Source organism: Tachyglossus aculeatus, chromosome 17 (genome assembly GCF_015852505.1).
Source record: "Tachyglossus aculeatus isolate mTacAcu1 chromosome 17, mTacAcu1.pri, whole genome shotgun sequence".
Taxonomy (NCBI): domain Eukaryota; kingdom Metazoa; phylum Chordata; class Mammalia; order Monotremata; family Tachyglossidae; genus Tachyglossus; species Tachyglossus aculeatus.
Window position 1 is genome coordinate 53,479,704 of NC_052082.1, and position 24,615 is coordinate 53,504,318.

General features: G+C 51.1%; 1 protein-coding gene across 1 annotated transcript in view; it reads right to left on the minus strand.

The window, feature by feature from the left end:
* SMG6 (SMG6 nonsense mediated mRNA decay factor) overlaps positions 1 to 24,615 on the minus strand; it is a 193,929-nt gene that overhangs the window by 116,334 nt on the left and 52,980 nt on the right. Inside the window, exon 10 of the mRNA XM_038759125.1 lies at positions 15,570 to 15,715. Within this exon, the coding sequence (XP_038615053.1) occupies positions 15,570 to 15,715 (146 nt within the window). The remainder of the gene's footprint in view (positions 1 to 15,569; positions 15,716 to 24,615) is intronic.

The window sequence follows — 24,615 nt, forward strand, 5'->3', positions numbered from 1 at the left end:
GTGGGGGGGGGGAGGAGAAGGGAAGGAGAAGGGCAGGCTAACTGGGATTGGCAGTGAGCCACCAACCCCCCTCCCAAGCCATGTTTCAATGTAGACAGAAGTAAACCCCAACAGACAGCAGCTCTTCGGCCTGCCAGGGCCCTGCACCAGCTGCAGTGCGTCTCTCTCTCTCTCTCTCTCTCTCTCTCTCTCTCTGCTCAGCCCCAAGTGCAGATGTTCCTAACAGCATCACTTCCGCTTTGCTCTCTTTTAAAGAAACAGCACACACATGTGGAGGTATTTTCTTCCCCAAATCCAACAGGGATCCCCTTGCCTTTGGGGCTCCCCACAGGACCCCACGGTGGCCGTGGTTCAACCGGGGGGTGGGGGGCTAGGATTCCCAACAGCCAGGCTGAAAGCCCTAAGGAACAAACGGGAACTTCTTAACCAGCCTTGGCCCCCCCTCGCCAAGCCCGACAGAAAGACCCCAAAAGTTTGGGGCTGATTCTCGGACGGGAAATGCCAATGGGAAAAACTCTGCCGGGGAATTTCAATTCCGACTTACAAAATTGTTTCGGTTTCTCAACCAGCCTGGCCAAATCCTGCTACTTAGTGTAACCACTAAAGAACTGGTTTTTAATTCAGATAGACCAAAAAAAAAAAAATCTCCTCGAGTCTGAAAACTTATCCCCAATCTACCCAACATGTCCTAGTGTCACTCACAGTGATTCCACATCCACCAGCCAGGAGCATCTGAGGCTTGACTGAATACATTGTCAGTGCTGGTGCCCAAATTTACCACTTTTCATTATACATCATAATAGTAAAACAATGATAATGGTGGTATTTGTTAGACACTTACTGAGTGCTAATCACTATTCTAAGCACTGGGGTACACCTACATGTTCAAGATAATCCGATCAGATCCTGTCCCCACTGATGCTCAGAGTCTAAGTAGGAAGGAGAACAGATAGTGACTACCCAATTTGCAGATGAGGAAACTGACGTTCAGGGAAGTGAAATGACTTGTCCAAGGTCACCCAGCGGGCAAAGGGCAGCAGCGACTAGAACGCAGGTTCCTTGATTCCCAGGCCCGGGCTCTTTCCATTCACCAGGCTGCTTCTCTATTTCCTGCAACAGCCTGATTTCTTTTAAGTTCCACCTCACTTCTTTTAGGCTCTGAACCCACACCAATTACTGCATTTTCAGAGAAGCTAAAGCTGTTTCACTTTCAAGAATAATTGAACTGTCTATCTGATCTACAAGATCTTACTCTCAGGAGAGGGTAAAGGGGTGGGGGTGGGGAGTAGCTCTTAGTGAAACTAACCAAACTAGATAACCATCTTAACCTTACAACATCCTCGGGCCTGAAATCTGAGCCCAAGAAAGGGAGCAGGCAAAACCCTCCTGGGGCAATCAAGCAGTGGTTCGTACTGATCGCTCACTGTGAGCAGAGTACTGTACTAAGTGTTTGGGTGAGCACAATACAACAGAGTTGGCATATGCCAGTGTTTGAGGACCATCTCAGGAGATTGCTTTTTTTTCCGGGCTGGGGCTGGGGGGTGGTATTTGAGTTATCATGAGATTGTCGTACCCTGGGTAGCACCACTGTGAGGTTTGGGGGCACACTCTGCTCTTCCTGCTGTTGAGAGCGGTGGTCGTTGTCTGATTTTTCAAACTGGGGAGGTTGTACCCATTCCAGACTGTGAGCCCATTGTTGGGTAGGGACCGTCTCTATATGTTGCCAACTTGTACTTCCCAAGCGCTTAGTACAGTGCTCAGCACACAGTAAGTGCTCAATAAATACAACTGAATGAATGAATTCCACTCCCACACACTTGCTTGGCTTCCCCAAACACAGACCTAGGGGACACCATCCTCCTGCGTCATGTCTGCAAACTTGGATGGTGAGATTGTTCCAGAAATGCTGTCCTGGGCAAAATCTTCTGGCCAAAAGGAAGTAATGGAGTGATCCATTTCCAGCTACTTCAACATAAAGACCTCTGTCAATGGCGGCCTCAACCTGAGCAGCTCAATTCTCAAAGTGGGTCTACTTCCATAACAGACTGGGTCGGGCACCGAAAACTCACCCGACAATTCTTCCGGGGACGTTTCGGCTCCAAAAGAGCACCCTCTTCACACCTGAAGCAAGCTTAGAAAAGGAGGGGTTTTTTCCTCAGTTCAATGCTAGAACTACCCTTCGATTCTGATTTTTTAAATGAAATTCCTTAAGCGCTCCCTGTGTGCCAGGCACTGCACTAAGCACTGGGGTAGATAAAAGCTAATCAGGTTGGAGCAGTCCCTGTCCCACATGGAGCTCACAGTCTAAGTAGAAAGCAGTAGGATTTGATCCCCATTTTATGGATCAGATAACTGAGGCCCAGAGAAGTAACACAGCAAACATGTAGTGGAGCTGGGATTAGATCCCAGGTCCTCTGACTCCTGGACCTGTGCGTCTTCCACTAGGCCATGCTGCTTCTCATGACCTTGTGACTTTGTCACTGGCATATGGTTCAAACCTCACTAGAGCCCTGGAGGAGGGATGGAAGCTACTATCTGCCAGGTGACAGTAAGTGCAAAAAAGAGGCTGGTCACCCGAGAATGAAATACTTTGGCAAAAAAACAAAAACAAACCACCTGAAACTGATCAATGTCCCCACCATCCCCTGAACCACCTCAGGACTCTTACGCCCATTCACCTGTTTATCAGATAATGATACTAATAATAATGGCATTTGTGAGGCACTTACTATGTGCCAAGCACTGTTCTAAGCACTGGGGTAGATAAAAGGTAATCAGGTTGGGCACAGTCCCTGTCCCACAGAGTATCAATCCCCATTTTACAATTGAGGTAACTGAGGCACAGAGAAGTTAAGTAACCTGCCCAATGTCAAAAAGCAGGCAAATGGCGGAGCCAGAATTAGAACCCATGACCTCTGACACCCGGCCCATGCTCTATCCACTACACCACACTGCTTCTCAGTTCTACACCATGCTCTGTTCTATTCTATTCTTTTCTATTCTCCTTTTCTCTTCCAGGCACTTCAGTTCTCTGCACAAAGTAGGCCTCCAATACGATTGATTGATTGATTGATGGATTGGTTGTAGATCTCTTTTTCTTGCATGTATCCTTTTTAACATTTTAACTTTTTTTAATGTTCTGAGTTAAAAAATATATATATATTTGCTTGTTGATTCCTGGTCGCTTGTCTCCCCCCACCAACAGTGGTAGTTGCAGAAGGGTCCGCTCCTGGGCTCTGTCCCCTCCCCTTATAGTGGACCTCCATGGGGAAATCAGGGCTATTCTCCCTTTCAGCTATTGTCTTCTCCTTCTCCTTGGATTACTAGCTCCCCAGGGCAGGGACAGCCTTGTAATCCTACCTTTTTCCCAGATGTCTAGTACAGTGCTCAGCCCCAACAGGCGTTCCCATAGTTGGGCGGAGAGGGGGTAAGGTTCTCAACAGATCCCTTGCTTGGCCCTTTAAATCGGCGCTTTAGGGGAAGCAGTGTGGCCTAGAGGCAAGAGCACAGCCCTGGGAGTCAGAAGACCTGGGTTCTAATTCCACCTACGCCATTTACCAGTTCTGTGACCTTGGATGAGTCACTTAACTTCCCTGGGCCTCAGTCCTCTCACCTGCAAAATGGGGATTCAAAACCTGTCCTCCTACTAAGACTGTGAGTACCATGTGGGTCCTGATGATCTTGTATTTACCCCAGTGGTTAGTAATGCTGGGCACAAAGTAAGCGCTTAACAAACACCATTATTATTATTGTTACTCTTATTTATCATTATTAGAGCTGCTATCCTTCCCGCTGCCGCCCCCACGGATGGGTAGGGGTCTTTGAGCCCTATGGTCAGGAGGCAAGAAAGAAGATTTCAGCACTACAGAATCCTCAGAAGATTTCCGTGGCATCCCCTCCGGGGAATCGCTGGCCCATGGCTGGCAAAAAGTCAGAGCACTTCACCATGCTTGTTGGAAAGGTTTGCATAATGAGAGCGCTAAAATTACTTGGACTATGGAATGACAGGTAACAGCTGAAGCCCGATAGCTAAATGGGTTGATTTACTTTACTCTCCCCGCTGAAAGCTAAGTTTTAAATTTCTAATTGCGACTCCTGCCCTGAAAGCAAGAAGATTAACGGGGCCGACGGGCAAACATCAGATGCCGTGGCCCAGGGGGACACGTAATCGACAGTCTCCCCAGTGCCCCCCGCCCCCACCTGCTCTCCCTGGTCCCCAGAGTCAGTCAGACGGAGCACCCCACCGCCCGACTCCCCCTCTGCCTGGGGGTGTGAAAATCTTTCTGAACCGTCCATCTCCCCTCGTCGGACAGACGTTCCACCCGAGAGAAATATTCTGGCCGTTTGTGAATGGCGCTGGCCCCCTCCGGCAAGGAACCCTGGAGAGTGCATTACGAGCAGGGCTGAACTAGTCCTGACTTGTGTCCTCGGGGGTGGCGAGGCCTCGACTGGCAATCACGTTTCAGCGCAGCGATTACAGCACATTTCCCTCTGTTCACTGCCCTGAAATGAGGTCTGGGCATCACCCTTTCTCCGGGGAGAACGAGAGAGGCGGAGCACGGCACGCGGTGATAACAGGATGACGTCACAGGTGTGTCTCAACACAGCCCTCTGTGAGTTTGGCTCCTAACCCATCTACAGTGACTGGCCCTGCCCTGGACACCAGCTGGAGGGGAGGGAGGAAGGGAGGATGGAGAAGGGGAGGGGGCCTCATAAGGAGATAGGTGACCCCCCTCCCCCCCCCACCCCGCCACCGGCCTCTTCTTTAAATCCCCTCCCTGGTCTGCTGATCCCGGTCTTAGAAGCCAAAGTGCAGACGGCACGTGTCTTGGATTTTAGAGACCTGCCCGGCAGTTGGAAATTCCCCATGGCGAGTCGCCTGCCGCCCCTGCTGCTGGCACATGGGGCAAGGGGAGGTCACATGGGCAGCTGTTGGATGCAAGTCTCTAGAGGGAAATCTTGCATCAGAGGGTGGGAGTCAGAAGCCAGGAAAATAACTCCAATTACGGTAAATAAATCCCCAGATATGTGACAATCTGCCTTCTAAACAGGAAACTGAGCAGCGTAAGCAAACAAAACAGCTCTCTAAATATTGTTGCCATCGAGCTCCGGAGCGTAGAAGTGGTTCCCTGCCCAATCGTGTTTACCTGATTCTTTTGGACACATCTGCAGTAGATCCAGGGGCAGGTTCCTGCTTTCAAAAGCTGGAGAAACTCCCTCTCCTCTCCCTGCCTTCAGGCGGGCTTGGGTGGTTCCCACTGCTGACCGTCTTTCCCGGGAGGGGGAGGGAGGGAGGAGGAAGACTGGAGGCGGTGCGAGCGGTCTGAAGGGTGAGGACTACTTGGAGAATACCGCCGACGATGTGGGCAGCGCCGACTCCTGAAGCTCAGGGTGGCATGGGAAGGGACTGCTCTGGCCACCCCAGTGCCTATCCCAGTGTTTAGCACAGAGTAAGGGCCCCCAACCTAGAACATATCGAAAACAAGGGGTCAGAGATGGTTCCCTGGGGGGGTTCCTCTAGGGCCCACCCTACTGTCCCCAGTTAATCAATCGATGGCATTTATTGAGCGCTTGCTATGTGCAGAGCACCGTACTAAGCATCTGGGAGACTACAATACAACAGAGTTAGCAGACCCGTATCCTGCCACAATGAGCTTTTACAGTCATCATCATCATCATCATCAATCGTATTTATTGAGCGCTTACTGTGTGCAGAGCACTGTACTAAGCGCTTGGGAAGTACAAGTTTGCAACACATAGAGACAGTCCCTACCCAACAGTGGGCTCACAGTCTACAAGGGGGAGACAGAGAACAAAACCAAACATACTAACAAAAGAAAATAAATAGAATAGATATGTACAAGTAAAATAACTAGAGAGGAATGGGTCTCTGGACGATTCTCATTCCGTGGGTGCTCCTCAACTCAGACCCACGATTCCTGCTGACAGGACACTGGGCAACCCCCATGAGCTGCCTGCTGGGACAATGGTTACGGGTGGCTTCTTTATATCTACAGGGACGCCTTGAAAGAAGACTTCCAAATAGCATTAAAAGGGGGGGGGGGGGGGGGCAACAGGAAACATGCTCTTTCCAAGCCTCCGAAGGCTCCTGAAGTACATCCCGATAGCCATCCTTCTGCCACCTGGGCATCATGATGAGGGAGTCCCTGACGGAGCAGGCTCGGTGGCATTTCCAGTATGCCGAACAAACCTTCCCGCCAATGAGAGAGTCGGGTGGGGCGAGAGATCTAGCCCAGGCTCCCACGCTCAGATAGGTGGGTCACAATGGCGATCTTGTCGCAGAACAGCAGGCTACTTACAAAGACATTCCTTCTACTCTATATGCCCCGCTGAGGTAGCCCCAGGCTATGCAGTCCAAAGGACACATCTCTGGGTAGATGCTTCTCTGGGAGAAGCAGCATGGCTTAGTGGACAGAAGGTCCACTGGGTTCTCTGGGAGTCAGAAGGTCATGGGTTCTAATCCCGGCCCCAACACTTGTCTGCTGTATAGCCTTGGGCAAGTCACTTAACTTCTCTGTGCCTCAGTTTCCTCATCTGTAAAATGGGGATTAAGACTGTGAGTCCTGTGTGGGACAGGGACTGTGTCCAACCTGATTATCTCATATCTACCTGCTTTGAACAGTGCCTGGAAAACAGTAAATGCTTTAAAAATACCATAATTATTATTATCGTTAGATGGGAGGGCTGCAGGTGGCCCCAGGGCCTTGTGGTTTCTGTCACTTGGTGTGGGTGTCCCCACGGTGCTTTTCCCATTTGACTGATTCCCCCGCTCCCCCCACCCCATCATTAATTAATTAATAATTATGGTATTTGTTAAGCCACTTTTTGTGTGCCAAGCGCTGCTCTAAGCACAGGGGTAGACATAAGTTAATTCATTCAAACGTATTTATTGAGCGCTTACTGTGTGCAGAGCACTGTACTAAGTTAATCAGATTGGACACAGTCCCTGTCCAACAAGGGACTCACAGTCTAAGGAGGAGGGAGTAGGATTTAATACCCATTTTTACAGATGAGGTAACTGAAGCACAGAGAAGTGAATTGTCTTGCCCAGGGTCACGCAGCACGAATGCAGCAGAGCCAGAATTAGAACCCACATCCTGATTCCCAGGCTCGGGCTCTTTCCACTAGGACCTTGCTGCTTCTCTAGCGAATCCTATATCCCCCCACCCTCCTCATTCCACAGCTCCCGTAGCTCTTCACTGCCTGTGGTTTCCTTGCATGCAATCCCCTCTCCCATTCCCACAGTCTTCCCCACCTTTTTTTTTTTCTTAGCTTGCTCTATTCTGGCCACCCCACTCCAACCCCTGTCTTTTGGAATGATAATAATAATAATAATAATAATGTTGGTATTTGTTAAGCGCTTTACTATGTGCCAAGCACTGTTCTAAGCTCTGGGGTGGATACAAGGTAACCAGGTTGTCCCACGTGGGGCTCACAATCTTAATCCCCATTTTACAGATGAGGGAACTGAGGCCCAGAGAAGTTAAGTGACTTGCCCAAAGTCACAAAGCTGACAAGTGGCGGAGCCGGGATTTGAACCCCTGACCTCCGACTCCAAAGCCCGTGCTCTTTCCACTGAGCCACGCTGTGAAAATGATGCTGATAATAACAGTAATAATGGCATTTGTTAAACACTTACTACATGCCAAGCGCAGCGGGATATTGATACATACAGTGTAATCAAATCAGATAAGAGTCCTTAACCCACCCGGGGCTCATGGTCCAAGGGGAAGACAGGTATTGAATCTGCATTCTCCCTCTAGACTGTAAACTCATTATGGGCGGGGACACGTCTACTAAATCTGTTACATTGTTCTCTCCCAAGTGCTTAGTACAGTTCTCTGCACACAGTAAGTGCTCAATCCTGATGGATTGATTTTATAGAGGAGGAAAATGAGGCCCGGAAAAATTAAGGGACTTACCCCAGATCTCACAGCGGGCCACTGGCAGAGTTGGGATTAGAACCCAGGTCCCCTGGCTCCTGGGCCCTTGATCTTGGCACCACATTGCTGTGATGCCGATCCCTTGCAGACCACACTGCCCAGGACCCTAGATGCCCCCGGGCACTGGGGAACGGGACGAAAGCAGAGGCAATTCCTTCCCGGGGCCTCTGCCCTGCCTGAACGTGCCCAGGACCAGCTTCTCTGCCTTGGGGGCCCCAGATAATGATGGCTCTGAGGAAGCCACATGCCAGGGAAGGGGCAAAGCCCCTACTCTGATCCCACCCCCACAAACCTGTGGCTCTGGGGGAGCCCCAGGTGGAGACTGGGAAATGATGATAATGGTTTTTATTAAACGCTTACTATGTGCCAAGCACTGCACAGAGAGCTGGGGTAGATATAAGAAAATCTGGTCGGACACAATCCCTGCCCCACTGCATTTACGTCCATATCTGTTATTTATTTATTTACTTATATTAATGTCTGTCTCCCCCTCTAAACTGCAAGCTTGTTGTGGGCAGGGAATGTGTCTGTTTATTATTATATTGTACTCTTCCAAGCGCTCAGTACAGTGCTTTGCCCACATTAAGTGCTCAATAAATATGACTGAATGACTAATAATAATAATGGTACTTGTTAAGCGCTTACTACACTGTTCAAAGCACTGGGGTAGATACAAGGTAATCAGGTTGTCCCATGAGGAGCTCGTAGTCTGAATCCCCACTTTACAGATGAGGTAACTGAGGCACAGAAAAGTTCTGACTTGCCCAAAGTCACAAAGCTGACAAGTGCCGAAGTGGGGATTAGAACCCACAACCTCTGACTCCCAAGCTCGTGCTCTTTCCACTAAGCCATGCTTTCACACTCTAAGAGGGAGGGAAGGCAGGCACTGAATCCCCATATTACAGGAGAAAATTGAGGCCCAGTGAAGCCAAGTGACTTGCTAAAAGTCACACAGCAGATCAGTGGCAGAGTCAGGTCCTCTGGCTCCCGGGCCCGTGATCTTTTCCACTAGGTCACGCTGCTTATGGAGGGGTATTTTAACTCACAGTGACACTGAGGGGAGAAAGGTTTCAAAATGCTGCAGGGAGGGTGCGGTTAGTGGGACAGCGGGGCGGGGAGGCCGGGGCGAGCAGGAGTCGCCAGCAGGAGTGGGAGGGTGCGGATGACAGGATGGGATGAAATGCGAAAAACACCATGTGGGTGACGCTGTAAAGTGAAAGCTGCCACCTAGCCTCACCCCTCCCTGGGCCACCCAAAGCTACGGCTCCTCCTAGACCTTGCCCTCGGCCACTCGGTAGCCCACAGCCTGGGGGCCCAGGCCCGGAGGGACAACGGATGGGACAGGTGAGGCCACGAGGGAGTGGCAGTAAGCAGAACTGGAGGTAGGTGTCTGCTATTTAAAATGCAGGGGCCACTACACTCCCAACTTTAAAACTCCACCGGTCGATGGGACAGTGCTTGCCCTGGTTATTTCTATCCCACCGCAGATGCACCCACATTTCCAGCACTCAGTGCCAGTGAGGCTGTGAGCATCCCCTCTCCTCCCTGGGTCAGGGGGCTTGGGATGGGCAAGTGGCACAGGGAGGGCACTAACGCACAGAGCCAAGAGAGTCCTCCTGCCCACCTGTTCCAATAATAATATTATTATTATTGTATTTGCTAAGCACTTACTACGTGCCAAGCACTGTTCTAAGTACTGGGGCACTGTTCTAAGCGCTAGGGACAACCTCGCCTGAAGGCCAAAATCTCAGTTCCCGGTGGAGAGCCAAAAAAACAGAAGAGTGGCTAAGAACGAGGTGCCCGCTGATGGCCAAAGGGCAGTTTTACCCGCCTCTCGTCCGCACGAACCAGAGGCAAGCGCCGGCCCTCTGCCCGCCAGCGACCTCCAGGGAAGACAAAGGGCTGGTTCACTGGGTTGATGCGACAACACGGACTTAATTTGGTTGAGCCGACGAAATCCCCATTTCCACGGTGCTGTCACGGCCCTGCCAGGCTTTCCCCCACCCTCCTCCCGCCCCAAAGCAGCACACTCATCTCAGGACATCCAGGGAACGAGAGGCCGGGACCCCCGAGCCTCCCAGGCCTGGGAAAAAGGGGGCCCCCGCCTCTAAAGCATTGGCTTCTTACCTCCGGGGACTGCGGCTAGAGCAATCTGTCAGAGCCTGGTGAGGAGGAGAGCTAGTATCAGGCAGGCTGTGAATCATTAGGGTTTCCCCCGAGGGGACCCAGAGGATGGCTTAAAGCTGCATCACCCTGTGTGCTGCTCTCCAGAGCCTGGCGAACAAACGCTACCCTAACCTTTTGACCTATTCCTTCCAAGTTTTGTGAGATCGAGCAACTGGCACAATGGGCAGTTCCCACTTGACGCCTAGTCAGGGCGAGCCACCTACACGCTTCTGGTTGTGGGGTGCCCCTCCCAGCCCCGACCTACCCATTCTGAGAGACCGATTTCCACACCGGCAGGCCTGGACGGTCTGCGGGTTATCGGGCGACTCATCGCCGAGGAGCACTGGGGCCTAGTGGAAAGAGCCTGAGGCCGGGAGTCAGAGGACCTGCCTTCTAAGACCTTCCCTGCCACTTGTCTGCTGTGTGACTTTGGACAAGTCACATCACTTCTCAATTTCCTCATCTGTCAAATGGGGATTGAGAGTGGGAAGCCTTATGTGGGGGACAGGGACTGTGTCACTCACTCATTCATTCGATCGTATTTATTGAGCTCTTACCGTGTGCCGAGCACTGCACAGTGCCTGGCACATAGTAAGCGCTTAACAAGCCCCTGACCTCTCCCAAGAGCCCCCGAAAAGTCTGGATAACACACATTAGGAATCTTACACCCTCAACTGAATGGCATTGACACCTGTCTACTTGTTTTGTTTTGTGGGGGAGGGATCGTCTCTATATGTTGCCGACTTGTACTTCCCAAGCGCTTTGTGCAGTGCTCTGCACACAGTAAGCGCTCAATAAATATGATTGAATGAATCACTGTACTAAGCGCTTGGGAGAGTACAATATAACAGACACATTTCTGCCCACAATGAGCTCCCAGGGTACCCTAATTTCTCGTATCTACCCCAGTGCTTAATTCAGTGCCTGGCACATAGTAAGTGCTTAACAAATACCACAATTATTTATTATTATTATTATGGAGCCAGAACCTGTGAACTGGGCAGCTACGTCTTCTCTATCCAACTACGGAAATACAGGAGGCATTCCCCTCTGTCCCCCACCCTGCAAGCCCAGGTTACTAACAGACTCTGAAAGAAAAACAAAAACATCACAAAAAAAAAAAAAAACCGAAACAGGAAAAATGCCAGAAGGGATCCAGGTGCAGCCCTGCCTGAGTGGCGGGTGGCCCGGGCCCGGGCCCTGGCCCTAGCGTTACACCCCACATGGGAAGCGACCCTGGCTCTCACTGCGGGGGAAGCTTCTTTTGGGTGCCCTCTGCTACCATCCCAGTTGCTTCTGTACCCTGGAATCTGGGCCTCGAGGCTGGCAGGCAGGGATGGGGAAGGAGGGGAAGGAGGAAAAGGAGAGGGGAAGTTATTCCAGTGGTGGCCTATGAATAACATCCAGTGATTTATAGGAAGTATAATCCAATAATATAGTAAAATAAAACAGTGTGCGACCGAGATGGTTTTGATTCCAGGAATTATAAAACAAATTATTAAAAAAAAAAGGGGGGGGGAGAAAGAAAAAAACACACCCCAGCAAGGCCAGATTGGAGTAAATTGGGCACAGATGGGGATGTGATGGGTGTTTTGGAGACGCCCCACCACAAACACTGCTTCAATTACTCCTCTTCAAGAAAGCAGGGTCTTATTTCCTTAAATTATAGAATTAAAAGAAATTAACATTCTTGGAGTGTTTGTGGTTCAGATAAACAGCTTCACTCCAGTGTCAACTCAGACACACAGATGGCTACTGCAGTGTAAAGTGTGGCCAGGCAGGGCCAGCTGCTCCCCTCCGGTGGCTTCGGGCTGTCGGAGAGGCCATGGCTGGGGGCATGACATCACTCTGGAAACCACCTTCCCCGAGAAGTCACTGCTGGCTCCCCTGCAGTCACACTACCGGGCACGAGGTCCGGCCGAGGCCCGCGGCTCCGCGGTCCGGCCCTGCCCTCCCGCTCCGCCCTCAGGGCCTCGGCATCCCGCCTCCGCTCGGCTCCACACAGCTGTCCACCGCCCCCCACCTCGCACTTTCATCCCCGGCCGCCACTGCTCCGGTTCCCAGGCCAAGCCTCGGAAAAACCGAGACTCCAGTTCCTCTCTGCCCCCGTCTAACTGCCACGGGGCGGGAAGGACTTCCCAGTTCTCCGGGCCGAAAGCTGACTAACTCACTGAAGGAGGAGACTCCGAGAAAGTTTTAGGGAGATCCCAGTAAAGGCTCGAAAATTCGCCTGGCGAAACGAAGCCTCGTAACCCCTATCTCTTTCCCGTTCAGCAGCTTGTCCACTCAACACGGCCCATGACAAATCAGCCCACTGGGAGAAGTCTTGACCTAACTTGGGGCCTACAGCAGGCCCCTCTCTCTGCATGACACGGTGGACCCTCCTGCTCAGGGATGGAGAGGTGGGGGTTGGGGGGAACTCTCCCGTCCCCGAGGAGACCGGAGGCCAACGCACACAAACGCTCGCCCAGGAGGACAGCCCCGAGAAGGGAGCAAAAGACAAATGACGGCCCAGCTGTTCTGCAGCTTGGAGCGACGGCAGAGTCAGGGAGCACGGGCTCGAGGCGACCGGGAGGGACCCCCACCGGTGATCACTTCCGGCCTCTGGGCACCCCGAGACACGTGACGGCATCCCAAACTCCGACAGCCCTCGGACCGGACGGCAGGGATGCGGCGGGAAGGGCATCGGCGGACTGGCCGTGGGGGCCAAACGCTCGGGAGTGATTTATCACTTCCTTACTCATAAAAATGTGATTCAGACGGCTGCTGATTAGTGAAGGGTTTAAGCCTGGCCCTCTCCCCCCACCCCTTCTCTCCCCACCCACTGCACAGATGCTGCTCAGCCACAACACCCCACCGCCCCCTCTCCCCCGGCCTCGCCACTGTCCGTGCAAGCGCAGCACAGGGGCTCACAGAAGATGACTCATCTGCTGGGAAATGGAAAAGTGCATCTTCCCACCGGCCAGCCCGGCCCAGTTCTCTGCTCAACACTCTCCCTGAGGCGGCCGACCCGGCGGGGCCTGGAACCATTGCCTCGGGAGAACGCCGGGGCTTTGGCCGTGGGGCCGAGGAGCCCTCTTTCCTACCCACATTTCAATCGATAGATCGATCCATCCACTCTATTTCTCCCGGTCCCCTCCATCCAGAGCGACAGCTCTTCTTTTCCCCCCGACAAAAGGGCTCAGGGTCTGCGGCTACCTGGGCCTCACTCCCCCAGGCTTCCTGCCACCCAGGAGGTGACAGAGAGGAGAATTAACAGCCAAGCCGCAGCGTTTCCCGACCTGTCGGCAAACAGGCCAGGTGGTCCTGACGGCCCCGCTCTGAAGGGCCGGAGCTGGCGAGGGACAGAGGAATGTGAATGACCCAAATGGAACAGTCGGTGACGTTTTTCTCCCTCCCTCCCTCTCTGCCATTTCCTTCATTCTCGCCTGACCCTTTCCCGCAGGGGAGGAGTCTGCTGGCACCCTGGGCCAAGGGGCCCGGGGCCTTGCTTCTCTCAGAACGAAAGCAGCTCCTGGCAACGGCTATTTCCCAGACAAACCCCTAGAGCTCTGGGTCCCTCTTCTTTCAGCCACGTCCGCAGCAGCCTCCGGCCAGTTGCCTCTGGTGCCAGACCCCAGGCCGTGAGGGCAGCTCTCAATCTTGGCTCATCTCAAGGAGGAAACAGGGTCTGCCAAAGGGTGGGGGATGCACCTCTGAAGCCTTACTGAAAGCCCGTCTCCTCCAAGAGGCCTTCCCTGACTAGGCCTTCATTTCCCTTTCTCCTACTCCCTTCTGCATCACCCTTGTACTTGGATTTGCACCCTTTATTCACCCCTCCCTCAGCCCCACGGCACTAATGGACAAATCCATAACTTATTTATTTGTATTCATGTCTATCTCCCCTGCTGGACTGTCAGCTCACTGTGGTCAGGGAACATGTCTACCCATTCTATTGTACTCTCTGAAGCACTTAGTACAGTGCTCTGCACGCAGTAAGCCCTCAATGACGACTGACTGACTGGTTGACAGGGGCGACCAGCTCCTGATTTCTGGGATCTTCTGAGCTTACCACCTCCCGGCATAAGCGGCCAATGAGCAGGGAAAGTCTCACTCGTCCCCCTAAAACTGCCTCTCCCCGACTCAGTTTTACACTCCTCATCTCCTCCTCCCTGGACAACTCTGGAGCCCATCGCAGTCCTCCATGTTTCCTCTGGGCTCCTTAAAACAAACACTCAACTCAGGAATGATGCGCCTAGTTCAAGAAGTCACCAAAGGCCATGGCGCCGGCCCTTTGCTGGGAATGCTAAGTGCTGTAGCAGGTGGGCGTGAGATGGGAAAATCACCCCTATTCCTAGGGATGCTTCGAGGAGCTGCAGAGCCCCGCGGGGCTGCCAGCTCAAAGGAAAGCCCAGGCTGGCAACCGAGCAGGGGTTTGATGCCCCCAAAATGGGCAAGCCGCAACAGGTCCCCTCCGAGGACAGACAGGGACTGGAAGCGATACCACTGCAGAGCAGGAGAAGCCAGTGAGGCGAGGTGCCAAGGAAGGAACCGGTGACACTCTCGTCCGGAAACGCCGGATCTGGTTTCCATTGGGTTCTCTGAGGGGAGATTCTGAATTTCCACTTCCCCAGCCCCCTGGGCCAAATGCTTATTCACAAAGCAGTTCCCGGGCAACCTCAGCCCAGATTCCCTCCTCAGATGTGCAAGACAACGCGTTGGGCACCCTGCACTTCTCCACCAATGTTCAGGCCCAAGCCTGATGCTCCAGGGAGTCCCCTGGAAGCCTGTGAGGAGGAGGAGGACCCAGACATCGGAGTCCAAGGAATTCTCTTGGCCAGGTAATAATAATAATTATGGTATTTCCCTGAAGGATCAGACCCGGTCCCTCCACAAAAACATCTGTGCTAACACTCGGGCCCAAATCTTAGGGGCCTGGTGATTTTCATGCTGCTGGCTCCAGAAACAACAAAAAGCTCGTCGATTCCTCTGTCTTTGCCTTCCCGACAGAACCTTCTCCTCCCCCAGCCCCCGACCAGACCTCCCTCAGCCCCCACCCAAGGGACGTACCATGGGGGAAGAGAGACCTTTCCATGGAGAACAGGGCACCAGAGCCCAGAAACAGCTAGCTGCAGTCACTGCCAAGTCTGTGGTCTCGGCAATGAAACATTTCAGCGATTGCTTCTCCCCGGGGAGAAGCTCTGGGACTGACTGCAGCCTCCAAGCGTCCTAGCTGCTGCTTTTCCGCACAGCCAGATGTGCAAAAGCCTTGCCGGAGTTGCCGGGAGATGAGCAGCCTCGCTCGCCACAGATCCCTCCCGGAAGGCGCTGGGACGTTCTCCGCCAGACCTCCACGCCGCCCCGAGGGCACGCACCTGGAGGCTCGGGGCAGGGGGGTGTCCTCTCTGGCTCTGCCCCGGCCCGGCCGAGGGCGGAGGGGAGACGGCGGCCATCCCTTACCTTTAAGCTGGGAGTTGTGCACGGCGAACATGTTGATGGCCACAAGCTGCAGCATGCGGGTGCTTCCGACGGGAGAGGGACTGTGCTGGAGCAGCACCTGGAACTCCTGCAGAACCTTCTCGGCCACGGCAGGGAAAGTCTCCATCCTGCAGACACAGAGAGCTCGTTAGGGAAGGCGGGTGGGGAGACGGGGACGGTTCCTGGAAAGGGAAGAGGCCATCTACCTGATCCCCAAGAGGTGAACGCATTCACTGAATTAGGGTGCTCTGTAAGTTCGTATAACGTGCCCGGCACTAAACCAAACGCAGGGGTGGATGAGACAATCGGGTTACACACGGCCCCTGTCTTGCAAGGCCTGGTGGAAAAGAGCATGAGCCTCGGTTCTAATCCTGGCTCCGCCAGTTTTCTGCTATGGGACCCTGAGCAATTGGCAACCTCTCTGTGCCTCAGTTCCCTCAGCTGCAAAATGGGAATTCAATACCCATTCTCCCTCCCCCTTAAACTGTGAAGCCCCTTGTGGGACCTGATGATCATGGATCTATCCCAGCTTTTAGGTGAGTGCTTGGCCCAGAGTAAGCACTTAAAGCATATGATTATTTCTGAGAAGCAGCGTGGCTCAGTGGAAAGAGCACGGACTTTGGAGTCGGGGGTCATGGGTTCGAATCCTGGCTCTGCCACTTGTCAGCTGTGTGACTTTGGGCAAGTCACTTAACTTCTCTGGGCCTCAGTTACCTCATCTGTAAAATGGGGATGAAGACTGTGAGCCCCCTATGGGACAACCTGATCATCTTGTATACCCCCAGCGCTTAGAACAGTGCCTTGCACATAGTAAGCGCTTAATAAATGCCATTATTATTATTATTATTATTATTAATTTATTTAGCTGTATTGATGTTTGTCTCCCCCTCTAGACTGTAAGCTCACTGTGAGCAGGGAATATGTCTGTTCACTGTAAAACTGTACTCTTCCAAGAGCTTAGTACAGTGCTTGGCACACAGTAAGCGCTCGATGAATACCATCGAATGAATGAATGAATATTAAGTAGGTCTCCCTTCTCGGTTAGCAAATCCACCACATTCAGGATCGTGGATGAGGGCTTCCCTACTCTACCTTGGCGTCTTATGGGATTTGGAGAACTCAGAAATGGAAAGCAGATGTCTCCGGCAAATGGAAATGAAATCTGGAATCAGAGTTTGGGGTGGCTTGAGTCAAGCCTCCCCAAGGTAACCAACCAGCAGCACATCCTCCCTTTTCTAATAATAATAACAATAATAATAATAATAATAATAATAATAATAATAATGGCATTTGTTAAGCACTTATTATGTGCCAAGCACTGGAGTGGATACATGCAAATTGGGTAGGACACAGTCTCTGTCCCACGCGGGGTTCCCAGTCTCAATCCCCATTTTACAGATGAGGTAACTGAGGCACAGAGAAGTGAAGTGACTTGCCTAAGGTCATGCAGCAGACAAGTGGCGGAGCTGGGATCAGAACGCATGACCTTCTGACTCGCAGGCCCGTGCTTTATCCATTATGCCGTGCTTCTCTCCTCCCTCCCCTGCACCTAACCTAGGTAATAATAATAATAATAATAATGGCATTTATTAAGCACTTACTATGTACAAAGCACTGTTCTAAGCGCTGGACCAGTGAGGACCGTGAGCCCTCAGCACCCCGTAAAGCACATCGAGAGAAAAGGATGGAGAATCCACAACCCAACTCGGGGAGGCACTCACGTCTGGCTACGAGCCATAATAAACCAGAGCTCAATATTTCTTCGACTCTGGCAGTAATTGGATGCAAGCTGGTGTCAAATAAGCCGTTTCCCTCTGGAGCACACCAAACTGATTAGCTCGGGAGAGAGAGAGGGGGGGAGAGAGCGAGCAAACTTCCTGACGAGATCCAGGTCTGGATCTGTAACCCACACTCTCTGGAATTGACAGTTCTTAGAATCTGAAGAACTCTCGCCCAAAGAGCAGCTTCAGGAAACCGATCTGTTTTTGCCACTCTCCACACACTTTCCAGAGTTCACCGTACTATTGTAGCGATGGCTACCCCCTACTTTAAGGAATCTCTAGCCTGAACAGGGCCCTTGTAGCAGTTTTCCTTGGGTGCTCTGTCACGACTCTTCGACCCCATGCCCACGCCTGCTCCGAGCCAGGGCTCCATGCTTTCAGGCCGGCGGAAACATAACGCTCCATCCCGTTGCCACTCCCCGCACAGGCGGGGCCTGTCCCGGAGGATGGTAACGATCTGACTGGTGATCCCCGGTCTCCTGGACGGAGGTACCTCAAAATGATGCCAGCCACGTGTGGCCACTGGTTTCCAAGCAGCTGGGCTTGGAATCACAGGTGGTGGCTGGAGGGAGAGCAGTGTACAGCCTCAGCCCTGGAGAGAGAAACCAGGTTCGGGGACACGGGCGGGCCATGCTGCGCTGTTGTGGTCAGCAGACAACTCCTTTACTCCCCCGGCTAAGCAAACTGACTGCCTGTGCCACACGGGGGATGCAGGGCTGGATTAGTAAACGGCTTCTCGGAAGCCATGAGGAAGGGCTTGTCAGGCTTCTCCTCCAGAGATGCAAAACAGTTTTGGATCCTGTAGTAGGGTGACTCCGGTTTCACTAGCAGCTTTGACCCTTGCCCGGGCACCTTAAACCCCCACTCCACGGGGGATAGGTGGAAACCCCACGGCTCTCAGGCACCACTCTCGGAAAACATCCCGTCACTTGCTCTTCTTCCTAATCCTGGGGCCTGTCAATCATCCCCCCCACCAAGGGGCAGCTACAGTTTGCATTCCAGTTCCCAAGTTGGCAGGGCAAGACTTATTTTCATTGGCATGAAATGTGCCATATGGGGCCTTTTCTCCATATGCCATTTCGAGTACCCGACTTCTTTTTCCGCATGCATTTATGTGCATGTTTATATTTATATAAAACATAGATATGGATACCAATATCTATTATCTGCATCTATGTATGTATGTATATGTATGCATATATATATATATATATATATATATATATGTTTTTAGGCATCAGAGCAGTTAAACCATTTGTAGGTTTGGAATGGCAGAGAGTGATGTGATCGGGGTTGGCTTGGATCCATTTCCCCCCAACGGGCTGTAACAAAGGTTTCCTCTTAAACCCTGACACTGTGCAGCACTCTCTCCAGTCGGACGGTGGGGAGACGGAGGGGAGAAAGGATGGACTGAGACCAGCCCTCCTCTCTCCTAGAACGGCAGAGTGTACTCTGCTTGAAATGCGGCTACGCTGGGTGAGTTTCAGAGCCATGTGTCTCCGTGTTGAAAGGCCATGGAGAGCCAGCGGAGGAAGACATGACGGAAGCGTCACGTGGGACGGTCTCGCTTCGAAGCTGCGTCCGAGGAAGCCTCTTCTCTCGGGAGGGAGTTGTAACTGATCCATCAATGTTCCCCAGGTCTGACTGAAGTTCCAAACAAGCATCAGGCCAGGGGGCCACGTTTCCTTTTAACGTTTTTTTTTTTTCCTCCAGTCCTCCCCTCTCCCCGCCCCCACCCCGTCATCTGAACACCATTAAAACAAAAGGAAATGAAACGTACCCTCACGGAAAACTGTTTTTGAGATCTAAGGGAAGGAGGATGATGATAAAAAGGGAGATTCGGGCATTCGGTGAAGCCTACCGGGCTGGGCGGCTGCAGCCCCTATAGGTCCCGGCAGTTGCCCATCAAGGGGCCAAGTGTAGACCCCTGGAGAAGCTGTGTGGCCTATTGGGAACAGCCCAAGTCTGGGAGTTACAGGCCCTGGGTTCTAATCCTGGCTCTGCCCCTTATCTATTGTGTGAACTTGGGCAAATCATTTCACTTCTCTGGGCCTCAGTTACATCATCTGTAAAATGGGGATTAAGACTGTGAGCCCTGTGTGGGACAGGGACTCTATCCAACCTGACTGTCTTGTATCTACCCATCACTTAATATAGTGCCTGGCACATAGGCAGTGCTTAAAAAAATACCACAAAAAAAAAAAAAAAAAAGAAAAGAGAAAAATAGAAAGACAGAACCCAGGGGTCTGAAAAGCCTGGGCTCCTATCAGTAATGGGGGGAAACCACATTCTTCCGGGACGGCCTGCTGGTCCTCAGACGATCGTGGGCAGAATCTGACACCCTGTCAGATGTGTCTTGCACCAGGAAGCATTCACAGTTTGGAAGCTATTTGATGCGTTACTGTGTTCCCTTCCTGATTCATGGGGCATAAATGCCCTCGCCAACGTCAGAAGGGACAGAGATTTTGGGGAGATGTATTTCGAGGCTGGCATTGGAAGTGACCTCAACATATGCTATATCTCTCTCTCCCTTTTTTTTTTATGGCACTAAGCACATACTACGTGTCAAGCACTGTTCTAAGTGCTGGCGTGGTAATAATAGTAATAATAATAATAATCGGGGTATTTGACAAGTGCTTACTACATGCCAAGCACTGTATTGTGTGCTGGGGAAGATACAAGCAAATCAGGTTGGACAGATTGTGGAGTCCCTGTTCCACGTGGGGCTTACAGTCTAAATCCCCATTTTACAGATGAGGGAACTGAGGCCCAGAAATGTTAAGTGAGTTGCCCAAGGTCACGCAGTAGGAAAGTTGAGGAGCTGGGACTGGATACAATTTAATCAGGCCGGATTTGATCCCTGTCATACATGGGGTGCGCAGTCTAAGTAGGAGGGAGAACAGGAACTGAATCCCCATTTTGCAGTTTAGGAAACTGAGGTGCAGAGAAGTGAAATAACTTGCCCAAGCTCACAAAGCAGGCAAGTTGCATAGCTGGGATTACAGGCCTTCCCAGACTGAGCCCCTTTTTTTCCTCTCCTCCTCCCCATCCACCACCCCCCCGCCCTACCACCTTCCCCTCCCCACTGCACTTGTATGTATGTTTGTACAGATTTATTACTCTATTAATTTTACTTGTACATATTTACTATTCTATTTTGTTAATGATGTGCATCTACTTTTATTTCTACTTATTCTGATGACTTGACACCTGTCCACATGTTTTGTTTTGTTCTCTGTCTCCCCCTTCTAGACTGTGAGCCCACTGTTGGGTAGGGACCATCTCTATGTGTTGCCAACCTGTACTTCCCAAGCGCTTACTACAGTGCTCTGCACACAGTAAGCGCTCAATAAATACGGCTGAATGAATGAATTGAAGTAGGGTCCTCTGGCTCCCAGGCCTGTGCTTCATCCACTAGGTCATGTTGCTTCCCAAGCATGCCAGGCTTTTGCATGGCAGCCTCATGACATCTTCTAACAAATAATACCTCACGCTGCACCTGGGGCTGGGACTGGGACTAACAGGAGCCCAGCCCAGCCCCATCATTCATACAAACGTATTTATTGAGCGCTTTCTGTGGGCAAGCAAAAGCCCCTTGCTTGCCCACAGAATGGAGGTAGGCTGGAGAAAGCCTCTTCAGTCAAAAAACCACAGCACCCACCTTCAATCAGCCAAACGAATAAATACAAAAAGTGGAGCTGGGGTACATATGCACTTATGGTGCTTTGTGCACAGTAAGCATTCAATAAATACGACTGAAGGAATGAATGACTATATAGGCAGCACCAAAAATGATCGCTAAGGGAAGAAGAAAGACACTGGGGAGAAAAACAAAATCAAATCTCTGTGCTTTGACCACTTTTTTTTTAAATAGCATTTGTTAGGCACATACTATGCATCGGGCACTGTCCTAAATGCTGGGGTAGATATTAGCTAATCAAGTTGGGTACAGTCCATGTCCCACGTGGGACTCACGGCTTTAATGCTCATTTTACAGATGAGGTAACTGCGGCACAGAGAAGTGAAGCGACCTGTCCAAAGTCATCCAGCAGACAAGTGGCAGATCTGGCATTAGAACCACGGTCCTGGTGACTCCCAGGCATGTGCTCTATCCACTAGGCCAACCTGCCTCTCTAAGGGACCAGTTTCCACCCCATGCCCCTTTTCTCCTTGTTCTAGGGGATGGAAGAACTTCAATCCCTAAGGAAAGAAGGGATCAGGTGGTCATCTGGCTCATACAGCGGGGCACTCTGCTTTCCTTAAAGGCGGTAGGGGATGGGGCTTTTAGCTGCTCCCACTGACAACCTCCTTGCTCTTATTTAGTTTTCAACTCCTTCCCCCACTTCACATTTCTCACTCATTAGGCAGCAGTCCACGATATTTTGTACTTTTACCTTCCCTGCTCACAGATGGCTATGCTTTTATCAAAAAAACTAAAAAAAAACCCATCTACTGTTTCTTTCCAAAATAAATATGGAGCTTAATTATATTTCATGTCCAGTTCTGCAGAAAAAGAGACCGTTACTTCCGCTTCCTTCTCCTCGAGACAGTTGTTGCTCTATCAGGGGAGTTTTCACCCAAGGCAGAAAGCTGATCAGATTTATCCCCTCTTCTTATGCTGACCCTGTTCTCCGTGGGGCCGCCTGACTGCAAGCTTGTTGTGGGCAGGTTATTTGTCTACCAACTCTGCTATACTGTCCTCTCTCTCAAACGCTTAGTACAGTGCTCTGCACACAGTAAGCACTTGATAAATCAATCAATCAATCAATCGTATTTATTGAGCGCTTACTGTGTGCAGGGCACTCATCAATCATCATCCATCGTATTTATTGAGCGCTTACTGTGTGCAGAGCACTGTACTAAGCGCTTGGGAAGTACAAGTTGGCAACATATAGAGACAGTCCCTACCCCACAGTGGGCTCACAGTCTAGAAGGGGGAGACAGAGAACAAAACCAAACATACTAACAAAATAAAATAAATAGAATAGATATGTACAAGTAAAATAGAGTAATAAATATGTACAAGCATATATACATATATACAGGTGCTGTGGGGAAGGGAAGGAGGTAAGATGGGGGGATGGAGAGGTGGGGGAGAGGAAGGAGGGGGCTCAGTCTGGGAAGGCCTCCTGGAGGAGGTGAGCTCTAGGCCTTTTTCCCATTCTCCCATGTTTCCATTTGGGGTCTTCTAAATACCAATGATTGACTGATCGGTCTTGAGCCCAACTGGACCAGGGCCCATGTTTTCTCCCAGAGATTCTGGGGGGCACTTTGGGGAAAGCATGAACTCTTTCAGACCATGGGGGTACAATTTACTGCACTGCAGCGGGGTGCACCCCAAGCGTGCCTCAGGGGAGCCCCAGCAATGGCTCGTGAGGCACATACAACTCCTCTGCACCTCCTGGGTGGCTTGCAGTTTACTGCTTAGTATTTCGCCGCCACGGTGCATGTATCTGCATATACCTGTAACTTATTTATCTATCTGTTTATTTATATTTCTGTCTGTCTCCCCCTCTAGACTGTGAGCTCACTGTGTGCAGGGAATGTGTCTGATGTTCTGCTGTACTCTCCCAATCGCTTAGTACAGTGCTTTGCACACAGTAAGCGATCAATAAGTACAATTAGTAATAATAAAAATAATAATAGTAATTATTGGTGGGAGGTGGCGTGCCACTACTCCAACCCTTTTGGTGGCGGTGGTGCCCTGGCCCATGTGAGCCCGGGCAAAGAGAGGTGCAGCGCTTGGCCGCACCCCCAATCCTGGCTGTCTCTTGCTCCCTCTGGCTTGGAACTTCCTCCTCCTTCAAATATAACAATAATATTACTAGTAATGGTACATGTACATGTAATGGTACATTAGAGAAGCAGCGTGGCTCAGCGGAAAAAGCATGGGCTTTGGAGTCAGAGGTCAGGGTTCAAATCCCGGCTCCGCCAATTGTCAGCTGTGTGACTTTGGGCAAGTCACTTCACTTCTCTGTGCCTCAGTTCCCTCATCCGTAAAATGGGGAATAAGACTGTGAGCCCCCCGTGGGAACAACCTGATCACCTTGTAACCTCCCCAGCGCTTAGAACAGTGTCTTCCACATAGTAAGTGCTTAATAAATGCCATTATTATTATTATGTCAAGTGCTTATTATGTGCCAAATACTGCTCTAAGCGCTGACACATGCTCCAAGCACTGAATATGTCAGGCCGCCACTCTCCCCACCTTCCAAGCCTTAAGAAAATCACAACTCCAGGAGGCCTTCCCTGATTAATGACACAGCACCTGTATATATGTATATATATTTGTACATATTTATTACTCTATTTATTTATTTATTTATTTATTTTACTTGTGCATATCTATCCTATTTATTTTATTTTGTTAGTATGTTTGGTTTTGTTCTCTGTCTCCCCCTTTTAGACTGTGAGCCCACTGTTGGGTAGGGACTGTCTCTCTATGTTGCCAATTTGTACTTCCCAAGCGCTTAGTACAGTGCTCTGCACATAGTAAGCGCTCAATAAATACGATTGATTGACTGATTGATTAATCCCTCTTCCGCTTTCTGCCTTGCTCACGCTCTTGAACCTGTTCCTTTAAAGCACTTGATAGTCACCCCTGCTGCAGCCCCACAGCACTTACGCACCTATCTACAATTTATTTTCGTGTCCGTCTCCCCCTCCGGACAGTAAGCTCCTGGTGTCTCCCAACTCTGTATCGCGTGGCCTGGTGGATAGAGCATGGGCCTAGGAATCAGAAGGACCAGGGTTCTAATCCCGGCTCCGCCACTTGTCTCCTGGGTGACCTTGGACAAATCACTTCACTGGGCCTCAGTTACCTCATCTGTAAAATGGGAATTAAGACGGTGAGCCCTCAGTGGGACATGGATTGCATCCAACCTGATTAGCTTGTATCCACCCCAGCTATTAGTACAGTGCCTGACACAGGGCAAGCACTTAATACCACAATTGTTATTATTACTCTCCCATGTGCTCCTCTTGACTGCCCTGCACATAGTAAGCACTCATTAAAAAAACATGATTGACTGACTGATAGACTAAGTTCCTTGAGGACAGGGACGGGATCTACCAACTGTTTTATATGAGCTCTTGGTGCAATGCTGCAAAGAGTAAGCGCTCAGGACAGACAAGCCTTGAGGACATACCATGAATTAACTGATTGATTGCCGCCCCTTTCCTCCATGGCCAACCGGGGGAAGCTGCTCTCTGCCCCTCACCCCCACTGGGATGCCTGCTCACCATTC